The 12097-nt window shown below is 35.6% G+C and overlaps 2 protein-coding genes across 8 annotated transcripts; one reads left to right on the forward strand and one right to left on the reverse strand.

The window, feature by feature from the left end:
* The first annotated feature begins 1629 nt into the window (after positions 1 to 1629).
* LOC130464852 (uncharacterized) lies at positions 1630 to 3141 on the forward strand. Its single transcript, XM_056834063.1, has 2 exons — positions 1630 to 2175; positions 2269 to 3141. Exons 1-2 carry the CDS (start codon positions 1630 to 1632, stop codon positions 3139 to 3141), a joined length of 1419 nt encoding a protein of 472 aa, XP_056690041.1.
* Positions 3142 to 3829: 688 nt separating this feature from the next.
* On the reverse strand, positions 3830 to 11431 carry LOC110778492 (uncharacterized). Of its 7 annotated transcripts, none has more exons than XR_002530858.2 (11): positions 11272 to 11430; positions 10911 to 11171; positions 9551 to 9714; positions 8866 to 8964; positions 8687 to 8755; positions 8462 to 8602; positions 8263 to 8352; positions 5316 to 5483; positions 4629 to 4701; positions 4344 to 4470; positions 3830 to 4255 (listed from the first exon to the last, which is right to left on the reverse strand). XR_002530858.2 is itself a non-coding variant. In XM_021983045.2 (10 exons), the coding sequence occupies exons 1-10, from the start codon at positions 11339 to 11341 to the stop codon at positions 4397 to 4399; spliced, it is 1209 nt and encodes a 402-aa protein (XP_021838737.2). In that variant the 5' UTR covers positions 11342 to 11431; the 3' UTR covers positions 3830 to 4396. The 7 variants fall into 7 exon arrangements, 3 of the variants coding, with proteins under 3 accessions (XP_021838737.2, XP_021838738.2, XP_021838736.2); XR_002530857.2 differs by having other exon boundaries at positions 3830 to 4258; XR_002530856.2 differs by having other exon boundaries at positions 4344 to 4544; positions 11272 to 11427.
* Positions 11432 to 12097: the final 666 nt, after the last annotated feature.

The following is a 12097-nucleotide window of genomic DNA, read 5'->3' on the forward strand; positions in this document are numbered from 1 at the left end:
CTATATTGCTTCTCCAAGGGGAAAGATATGGGTGGGGTGGAAACACCAAGTGGTGACAGTTCATGTCACAAAATGCACTGAGCAATTGTTACATGGTGATGTTTTAGCTAAATCTGGAAAGTTCCAAACTGCTTTTACTGTAGTGTATGGTTTGCACTCAGTTGACACCAGAAGACCTTTGTGGGCTGATCTGAGTCAGTTGAGTAGTAGTACTGTTGGTCCTTGGCTAGTAATGGGGGATTTCAATGCAGTGCTTTATTCAGGGGATAGAATCAATGGCAATCCTGTTCATGATGCTGAAACCAGAGATTTTCAGGGGTGTATTGATGTGGCTAATTTAGCTGAAATCAAGAGTTGTGGGCACTTCTTTTCTTGGAGTAATAAGGGGCAAGGGAATGCTAGAATTTCATCTAGAATTGACAGAGCTTTTGGTAATATTGACTGGCATACTAAATATGTTGATGCAGTGGTTGATTTTCTGAACCCTAGGTTGTCAGATCACTATCCTTTGTTGTTGAACTGTAAAGTGGAGGGCACAACTGGAGGAAGACCTTTCAAATTTTTCAACTATATGGCCACCCATGTGGACTTTCTGAAAATTGTGCAAGATGGTTGGGAGCAGAGGTGTGTTGGATCTCCTATGTTTTCTGTGTGGCAGAAATTAAAGGTGATCAAGGGTGGGCTGAAAACTCTTCACCACAAAGAGTTTGCCAGACTAGATGATAAAATTGAGCAGATAAGACAAGATCTTGATGAGGTGCAAAGCAAGTTAGCTATTGACACTACTGACAATGAATTACAGCAAAAAGAATCATCTTGTAATAGATTACTGAAGAAATTTTTGAAAATTCAGGAGAGTGCATACTGGCAAAAATCTAGAATTCAGTGGATTAAAGAGGGTGATGCAAACACTAAATTCTTCTTTAGTGCCATGAAGGAGAGAATTTCAAGGAATAGTATTGATGTCCTTTACAATGCTGCTGGTGACAAATTAGTTACTACAGAAGACATTAAAGCAGAAATTAAAGATTTCTATGTGAATCTCATTGGTACTGCAGCCCCTAACCTCACTGGTATTGATATAGAGCTTGTTAGAAAGGGCAATCAACTCTCTCCCCTTGCTGCAGAAAGTCTGATTCAACCTTTACCCACACAGAGATAGATGAAGCTCTTAAAAGCATTGATGTGAACAAGGCTCCTGGTATTGATGGCCTAAATGGTTTATTCTTCAGGAAAGCTTGGACTATAGTAAAGGAGGATGTATATGCTGTTGTTATTCATTTCTTTCAGACAGGTCATATGCTAAGGCAAGTGAATAATACAGTGGTTACTTTGGTCCCTAAGATTCAGAATGCAACTCAAGTTAAAGATTACAGACCTATTGCCTGCTGTACTATGATCTACAAGTTGATTTCAAAAATTATGACAAACAGAATGCAACCAGTCATTGGGGAAATTGTAAGTGCAGCACAATCTGGTTTCATACCAGGGAGAGTCATTTCTGATAATATCATCATGGCTACTGAGCTGGTAAAATGCTATTCAAGGAAACATGTGTCCCCCAGATGTATGATAAAAGTTGACCTTAAAAAGGCCTATGATTCCCTAGAATGACCTTTTTTGAGAAGCATGTTGCAAGAACTGGGATTCCCTGATAAGTTTGTCAAATGGGTTATGGCTTGCTTGTGTTCAGTGTCTTATTCTATTATGGTGAATGGTTTTCCTTCCAAGCCAATCCCTGCTAAGAAAGGGTTGAGGCAGGGTGATCCAAAGTCACCATTCCTGTTTGCAATAGGAATAAAATACCTGTCTAGATGCTTATCCTTACTTGGACAATCCAAAGAGTTCAAGTTTCATCCAAGATGTAAAAGAATTGATCTGACTCACTTGATGTTTGCAGATGATTTACTAATGTTTGCTAGGGGAGATGATGCTTCTGTTTCCCTCCTTTTTGATGCTTTTTCTAAGTTTTCTGCTGCTTCTGGGTTGGAAGCTAACATGATGAAGAGTGAACTGTATTTGGCTGGTGTACCTGATTCTGTAGCTCTCAGTATTCTAGCTAAGATTGGTATACCTAGGGGTTCTTTTCCTTTTAGATACCTTGGTGTCCCTCTCTCAACTAAGAAATTGAGCTTTACAGACTGCAAGCCTTTGATTGAGAAGACTGTAGCAAGGGTAAAAAGTTGGTCTGCTAAGTTGCTTAGTTATGCTGGAAGGCTGCAACTGATTAGATCGGTTTTATTTGGCATCTAGTTGTACTGGTGCCAGATATTCATTATGCCTAAGAAGGTGTTGAAAGAAATTCAAAGAATTTGTAGATGTTTTCTATGGACTGGAGCTGAAGGGAATTCCAGGAAAGCTCTTATTGCTTGGGATCAATTGTGTTTACACAAAATCTGTGGGGGTTGGAATCTTAAAGATTTACCTTTGTGGAACAAATCAGCTGTTGCTAAACATTGTTGGGCTTTATCTTTGAAAGCTGATAAGCTATGGGTGAAATGGATTCACACCTACTATGTGAAGCATAATGACTTTTGGACCATGCCAATCCCTAATGGGCTGTCTTGGTCTTTGAAGAAGATTTGGCAGCAAAAGAAGACTCTGAGTAACTCTGGTGATTTGCAACAGTTTGTAACTGCAGGAAGATTTAAGATTCAGAGAATGTATAATCATTTGAGACAGCAAGGGGAGTCTGTGGGGTGGAAGAGGATTGTTTGCAACAGTCATGCTAGCCCTAAAAGTATTTTTATTGTGTGGTTGGCTCTGCAGGACAGACTTGCAACTAAGGAAAGGCTGAGAAGATGGAATGTTATAGCTGATAGTGTGTGTTGCCTTTGTCACAGCACAGATGAAAGTAGGGATCACCTTTTCTTTGCCTGCAGTTTTGCATCTGATATTTGGAATCAGGTTCTGCAGAGAAGTGGAATTCATAGAACTGTTGGAGCTTGGAATGATGAAGTGCAGTGGGTGCAGAAAGTAAGCAGAAGTACTAGAAGTAATGCTAGAATGTGTAATAGTTTGTTTTGTGAAACTGTGTATTCTATCTGGCTAGCTAGGAACTCTAAAGTGTTCTCTAACCAGTTAGATAGTAGTTTAAGTATTGTAAACAGAATTCTGTTTAGGGTAGCTTGTAATAGCTAGTTGCTTCTTGGCCTGGTGTGGTTGTGGTTTGGTTGTATTGGTGGTGGGGTTTTTGCCCTCTTGGTAATTAATAAATTCTTATTACTTGCCAAAAAAAAAAAAAAAAAAAAAAAAATTTACCCTATGTCATGAATACGGTAGATGATAGCGCGCACAACACGTCAAAACAAGATATCATAGATAGAAGAGTTTATTGGTCCAAACCCGCACCGAAAACCGAAATTTTTATAGTATGTGCCAAATAGAAGGTAGCGGACACAACACTTCAAAACATGGCATCACAGATCCCTGAGCTCTTGGAGCTTTCGCAAACACTGACTTGAAAATTAATATAAGCAAAAACAAAGTGAGTGTGGTAGTGTGGTGCTGTAAACTCTAAACAGTGAAAATGCAGTCATTATCCAAAACTAAGCCACTTATTTTGACTGTATTACTACACTGGATCAACATTGACGACTTCACGAGAGCTGTATCGCCTGTATGATTCAATTGTCAACGGTATTGTTTGTGGTCCTTACATAATAACTTCAAAAGGTATTGCATAAATACGGTGTACAATAAATTTATTGTACACCAGGATAAGTTTAGTTGTTTTCAAGTGAAAAAACACGATTTTATTGTCAAATTAATCAACGATTATACACCATCCTGCTTCGTAAAAGCGGGAGATTCAATATAAATATTGCAATAAATCTATAACTCACGATCAACGCGTGACAAATGCACACCCCCGAGCTGGGTGCACCATGCCTTATCATGTGTGATCATGATATAAATGTAACAAAAGGACTAAATGTAAGAAATAGACTACTTTGTTAGCCGTTACAAGTACCAAAAGTTGAACAAATCGCAAAATATATCATTGGACTCCAACGTGAACACAACACACAATGACACAAACATGAGGTGCACACCTCTGTGCTAGCCGCTAGGTGCACCATGCCCTATCATGCGAGATCACCAAATACTGAAATTAGAATATTTGTGATGAGTACAAAAGAGTTTAACAACTCTGAAAATATTCTTCAGGAGTCATGATTACAGGACGTCAAGGCGTGAGTGACACATGCAACGTGGCCATGCACACTCTTGTGCTGGGTGCACCACGCGCTATCTGCTACGATATAAATGTTTCTCAGGGAAAAACCTTTGCAATAGAATACTCGTCAAGATTACTAACTGGACCAAATCAGAAAATATACCTCACGATTGCTGGATAAAAGACTACTAGTCTGACAAAATCACGACAACTGCCTCAGATTTTCATCAACCTCTTTACTTTTCTACAATAAATTCCTGAATCTCTATCCCATTGTGCCGAGCTCCACCCTGCACTTTGACCAAAACTTCATCACCAATTTTCAGAGAAGTCACGGAAACTGCACTTCTTTCAGAACAATGTCCTGCAGAAAAGTATTACATGAATGATCCCACCATGGAAATAATAATAAACTGGGAGTAATAAGTTCAAAAGGACAAGAGATCACCTCCATCAATGGAAACAAAACCAACTGTTTCAGCATTCTGTAGGAGTATACTGTACGAAGTTTGATCACTACCCTGCCATGGAGGGCAATAGACTTCAGCATAAAATGCATTGAGTAGTGAGTTTCTACAAGTCCATGGCCCATACTTGGATTAAGGCCATGCCTGGAATTAAAGTAAAGATTACAGGGTAAATTTTAAAAGGGAAACAATTCCAAGCGGATTTATGACGGGTTGAACTTATCCAAGCTGATTCAGAACCATACAGATACAGTACACCATTATGATATTTCTTTTAACATTTACTGATGCACAGAATGTTCATGGAATACAAGTATATTTTCCAATGCAGAATACAAAAACAGCCATTAACATTTTCGCCAAGCCCTTGCAACTCATCATCCCAAAGGATTTATGCCAGAATGTTAAATGGAGGGATTAATTACTATCTATCCTCTCAGGCATTCCGCTTCACAAACTTCAACATAGACTTGTAAGATTTTCAAATGCAGCAGTTTAATCAACATTTTGGTTAAATAAAAGGCTTAGTAGGATTTTACTAGGTAAACTTCTCTTTTCCCTTTCCCAAGGGTCCACACAAAATATTAAGAAGACACAAGAAAGTTTTACTATGACAACTTACAAAGACACTTGGATCAAGTCATGGCAGATGGTAGACAAGCACTTACCTTTGCTTCTACAAGGACCAACGGTCTGGTCTCTATTTTAACACGACCAACAATTGCAGTTCTCTGCTGTCCATTCTGGTCAACCACAAGCACCTCTTTCCCTGCTTTTAGCTCAGATAAGTAGCAAGTCTTTCCACCGGGAACAGAAACATATGAATGCACAGGTCCCTGAATATCACACGCAAACTAATGTAAGTTGATCATATTAAATAAAGCTGTCAAATTGCTTAATCGAATAAGATACAGTTAGGGTTATTCCCCTTGATGCACCCGGTGTCCAATGGCTACATAAATTCTGGTGGGAAATGAAATTGCAGACTTGCAGTAATTGGGGTATAATTATTCCAATACTAGTTTAGGGCCCGTGCAACGCACGGCTACTATTAATATAATTTATTATTTTAATAGTAACTAAAAGGCTTGTGATATTAGAAAAACATGAAAGGAAAAATGATATATGAAAAAGTATAAATTCAAAGTTGTGTAAAAAAAATATTCAAATGAACTAAATTTGCATATTACAATACAAAGTTAAAAATTATCGTCGTTTACTTGTATGTATAACGATCTAACAACTAACCAAACCCGAATGACTCAAGACTAATTTTCGAAAAGACCCGAGCATAACTGAGTTAGTCAAATACAACATATTTTGAATTGAGTAAATCTTGATAAATAAACTTATAAGTTAGTCTTCTTACCATGTATTATTATTTTAATTAACATTCTTACTTACCAGTTACCATGTATTATATTATTAATAGTAGACTAACATATTAGAAGTTCATTTATCAATATTTTTATATTTCTTATCATATTAAAAAGTTATAATAATACATAAATAAAATTACATCATAAAGGAAAAAATAATATTGATTTAGCTTTCCTACAATATATATTATGCAGTACACATCTATGGTAATTAAAATATATTTTTATCTTAGTTTCCTAAAGAACGTAATGTAATTTATTTATTTTAAAGTAAAAAAATAAAAAAAACATTTTGGCGGGAAAAAATTGCACCAGGAAAGAACACGTGTCATTTCTGGTGTCTCTTTTAGTATATAGTAATAGATTCTGCACCATTGTAACAGATAAGTTGAAGAATTAAGCCTGAAACACCCCATTAAGTTTTGTTTCAGACCTGATGTTAGGAACACTTTATTAAGGCCTCTTCACCAAGTTCCAGAATATGATATGATATAACAATAAAAACATCGTTGCAGGACTTGCAAATTATTATTGTTTAGGGAAAACTATCCTGCCATTTCTGGACGCTTAAAAAATAGTAGTTTGTTTTTTGTTTTGGCTTCATTTAAAGAACTGTAGTTTAAAAATGTAAGCCAGAAGACAAACACTCCAGCAAGATTATTCTGGAAATTCCAGAGCACACACTCTGACTTTACAGACATTTACTAATGCATACATTTGATTAATAGGATTTTTGTGTTCAAATTGGATACCAAAATGTTAGCTTCACATTGAATAAGTCTCTCCCAAAGAAGATTTCTGGTCAGAAAGTTATAGACATTTGTTTGAATAGGAGTCAAGCTACAATTTCCTGTCCATTAGACAGAACTGAAGAAATCCTATACTGGACTTTTAACAAGATTTTGGTAACGTGGCACACTACATGTAGGATATCTGGATACATGTAAAGATGATTCTCTTTAGTTAGAGTGTTAAATAATCTACATTACAATGATTACTCCTAAACAGTTCAATTTCGGAGATTTTGTGCAATGTGACGTTCTGGCAAAGCATATGCATGGTGTTATTGAAACTTTGATTATCAAGCACCTCAAGGGTGGCATTAGAGTGCTAAGTATCAGAACATAGCATTGGATGACAAAGATGCAACTAAAGGAACTGTGCTTACTTCCTATTGGCTAATTTGGTCAAGTTACTTTTTTGTTTTTCTCAGCATTGCTTAATTTGCTCAGCGTAGAACTGTGAGGAGGTTCGAAAGCTTTACAACAACACAATATAAATAGTTTTAAAAAGATGGTTTGTTTTATAAAAATGAATGTGAATTGAGATACTGACTCTAATCCTGGTTTATTATCGCTTGGCTAAAGAAACCTTATGTGTGCGTGTGTGCCATTACCTGGTATCTTTGAGCGTATTTATTCTAGGATGTAAAAGAATTCTTCGAAAGAATGCATGCGTGAAATGTTCAGAATACCTAATCAAATCAAGTGCCCCATCCTAGACGATTAGGTCCAAACCCTTTGTTAATTCAGTTAAATTGGGCTTGAGATAGCTTATTAGTAGTAATGTGAAAACATTTCAATCAATTATTCATAATCTATTTCTTATTTTATTTTATTAAGTCTTAAAATTACATTTAAGAGTTTCAATCTATATTTATAGCTACGGATTTGGTTTTCTTAAGTAATCAACCAAATCCATCTTAAAACCACAAAACAGAAGCATTAGCTTGTCTTTTCTGTCATAGCTTGAGGATTAGGTTAGAACTTGGAAGTGCCTCGCCCAATGGGGTCATATTTAAGTGATTAGACATTTGGTTCGATTCACGATATCCAGATCATAATCAGATCTATAAAGGATTTCATTCTGAATTTGAAAAACAAATAGCCACATTAATTTACAAATAGGTTTGGGTTGTGTCAATTTAGAATTATCATGTTCCGGGCACAGTTTAGGTAAATTATCATCCAAGATCCCCCCTTGTACCAAATTTTATATTTGTTTAGACGAATAAAAATTTATTTCACAGAAAGCATGCTTAGCATTTAGCACTTAACCTACCTACTGGAAAAGAGGATAACAGAGAGCAGAAATGAAGTTCGGTGACTCAAAAGTAACTGAAGGTCGTCTAATTCCAAGCTTAAATTTACGCATCTTACCATTTGCTTATAACATGTTGATTACCAAAGAACTGAAACTACAAATACTGGCAGACATTATCACTTGCAAGACTCACCGCATTAACTCGAAAAGGCCGACTAGCAATGTAATCAGTCTCCAGGCACTCGGAATGAACAAGAAAAAGTCCTCGAGCAAAGGAGCCCACCTAGGGCAAGAATCTGATTATGATATGAACGTCAAACAAAAAATTGCAGAACAAAATGAAACAGAGCAGAAAAAAACTAATTATAAAGAAAACAAGAAAAAGGAGATACCAGAAGTCCTTCTCCCGGTTTCATAAGGCTACAGAGATCCACACAAACACGGTCACCCATTCCAGCCATTTGTACTTGATTTACCTTCGCTTTTATTAGTGTCAAACAATTTCCGCTCTCACTTTTCCTGTCAAGATATTCCTGAGAAATTCAACCATGATTTGACATTCACAATACTCACTTAGAACTAGTTAGAAGCATTACAACTACATCAAATAAACTTACCTTTAATTGGAGAACTGTTTCAACATCTTGAACTTTCAAAACAACGCCACCGAGACCATGTTCCAGTGCCTATTGAAATGTTTTGATTAACAGCAAACATAATCAATTACTCGTACTCTCTTGGTAACAATGATGATTTAACGACAAGATTTAAGCTTTCATGAACAATGGCTGAATACCTCTAGGAAATTTTGGGCCTCAGAAAAAGTTTCAGCCACAGCTAAAACTCTCTTTTTATTTCCTTGGATAGCTGCAATGATGTTCTCTGCAGGTATCACCTACAGATGCAATTAGCAAAAGTCAATTTCAGATGTATTTCCTAAGCCAGTCAAGTAACTGGACTTCAGAGATACTCAAGCTTGCATCCTGGAACAAATGTAGCAAAGTTCTAACAATAGGATGCACAAATTCCAAAAGCAATATTTATTATGTAAGAAACCCTTCAACCATATAGTCCGTATATATAGTTATATACATGAGAGATCTATTACTTGTCCATTTTATCTGTTCGTGAAGAGGGGATGAAATAGCAAGGATTTGATTTTTTTTACAATCAAATGAGGAAAAGCTCGGATTATCATATAAGGTGTAGCTAACAGGTTTGATGATGTTGGTGATGATTAAAATTTCAAGGCGAATTGGGAGAAAATGTAATTAAGAGACAGGTGCAATCATATTATTACTTGTCACAAAGTTTGTCTTATCAAACGCCAGACACTTATAACTGGTGATATATACACTTAATAACATCAGTCTTATAGACTTCATGGCTTCTCAAAACAGGGAAGTAAACAAAACCTCTGGCACTGCCTATAGCCTAAGTTCTACAGAGATAAAATTACTGCCGTTGTGCAGAGCGTATACCTGCCAATCTAGAAAATGAATGACAGTGATCTCAGACTCATCAATAAGAAGCATCTGGTCTAACTGTTGAGGAGATGATATCTCAAAGAATGAGGCTACACTTCTATTTTCCGTGTCTAACAGTGCTCCGTCTTTGACATATAGAGGATTTATCATTGCAATTGCTGCATGATATAAACACAAGACTTAGAAAATTGAATTTGTTTTCTAAAGTATTGTCACAGGATTGAAGCATGTAGAAAAGTTTGATGAGGAGCATAGTTTGAAGGTTGCTACTGGAAATGCTAACTTATAATTTAACAAGATCAACAAATTTGTAAAACTACACTGTATTTCACCAATGATAGAGAAAAAATGCAAGCATACACAGACCATAGTTGACCAATTTGGCTGTCCGCAAAGATGGATGACATTTTCAGATTTTCATTATGTATGAATGAGTAGATCGCAAGATAATGTGCGTAAGGATTCTCCTTTGATTCAATTTAAGGAAAGTAGACCTTAATCTAGCAAATGTATAACGTTGTTTCCTACATACTCCAAACTATAAACTTACGTTTCTTTCAATTCACAACAAACAAGAAATTAAGTGCAATCAGAGGAATAAAAGTTTATTTACTTTAACATGTCTTGGGACACCGTCACAACATAACATATTTTGAAACATTAACAAGTCTGTTAGGTAGGCGGAAATTATTAGTCGCGGAGTAATGAATTTAATGTTATTTTGTACAGAAAGCCTCAACTATCAAGTCAACATCCATGGTAATCCAATCAACACTTATTAAATTCGCAGAATCTGAGAAAATGGTGTCCTGAAAATCCCAAATACCTAAGCAGATAAGTTAACAGATATCTATAGTCAACTTTAAAAAATCAGCCCAAAAACAAAAACAATCTGTGCTCAAAATTTCAAGTTGCAAGCCACATAAATAAATTACTAAAACCATGGCAGGCACTAATAAAAAGTGGTGATGATAATGGTAAATTGGTAATGGTTATGCTTATATTAGTAATAATTCGAAACTATGATCAAAATTTCAAGTTGCAACCTACCAATTTCACAAAATCCCCTACTTAGTTTTTCTTAATATGTAATTCAATCGATCAATAACCAACTATTGATTCTTTCAGGTTCATCGAAACTAGACAATGAACTATGATCAAAGTATCAAGTTCCAAGTCAACAATTTCGCCAAGAGCCCGTTTAGTATGCGACTCTCCTGACAAAATTAGGCCATAAATACATTACCAGTTCCACCATTTACCCCCTACAAACGAGCTCTAAAATCATCTACTTGACTAATCACAACACAAAATAGCAAATGTGGAAAGACCCCAAGCTTTAAGCAAAACTCACAAGACCAGTCTTTGGCAAGCTCTTTAGAATTGACATCAAAAACGAAGGTGCTCAATCCTCTCTCAACTGCAGTTGTCATCACATGCTTATTCTCTGTCCAAATCCAAACCAACTTCGATTCTCTACTTGTCTTATTTGCCAGAACATTCGAACCCATTTTCAAACAACAATCCAATTGCAAACTGATTTTCTTACCATTTCTGGAACTATTGTAAATCGAGTAGAAATTCCCAGTTTGTAATCTGCAATTTTCCCATTTCCCTACGATTAATTTACCAAATGCAGGAATTAAAATCCCTGAAGAAAAAAATCTACAAAGATTACAAATTTGAATTTGTAAAGATCAGAGGAAGAAGCTTACTTGAACTGAAAGTTGGTAGCGGGAGAAGATTCAGAATTTGGATGGGCGAAGCACACAACGAAAGTACCATTTTTCGATTATGGTCGAACGGTTACGCTACACTAGATTGAAAATGGGATAGATTGGGTCATTCCGTATTCAATCCAGTTCTATTCGGATTTGGACTCGGTTCGTAAATGGATGTCGTTTCTTTTTATCGCATTTTATCTCTTAAATACGGGTGCAAATGAATTGATACGTACGTGAACTACTCATAGACAACAAAAAGTCTTGCGCGCACAAGGTGTACAATAAATAAATTTATTGTACACCAAGACAACTTTTATGCAGTTTTTCGTAACTTTAACCTATTTTTCTGTAACTTTTATATTATAAAATTAAAAAGTTGATAGATAAACATTTTAAAGGGTTAAATGATTAATTTATACATTATTAGTGATTTTGAAGAAATAATTTTTTATTCAAATGAAAAATTTATCATTAAAAAATAGATAACTTTTACATATATAAATGTAACTTTAAAGCATTTTAAGTCAACTTTACTTCGGTGTACAATATTTATTATACACCCATTATAAATAAGAATTTGTGCATAGACCAACTCGGCTTACTTTACTTAGTTAAAAGCCAAGTTCCAAAGAAATATGAAGTTCTTTAGTCAAAGGATACCACAACAGAAGTTTAAATTGTTAACGTACACGAAAATTTCATTTAAGTTTATTCATGTTCAAATGTAACTCGTTTAAAACTCGTTCGATCTCCATAAAATCTACTGAATTTCAAAATTTTATTTAGTATTCTTGTCTTCTTTTTATAACAAAATATT

Source organism: Spinacia oleracea, chromosome 1, assembly GCF_020520425.1.
Source record: "Spinacia oleracea cultivar Varoflay chromosome 1, BTI_SOV_V1, whole genome shotgun sequence".
Classification (NCBI taxonomy): Eukaryota; Viridiplantae; Streptophyta; class Magnoliopsida; order Caryophyllales; family Amaranthaceae; genus Spinacia; species Spinacia oleracea.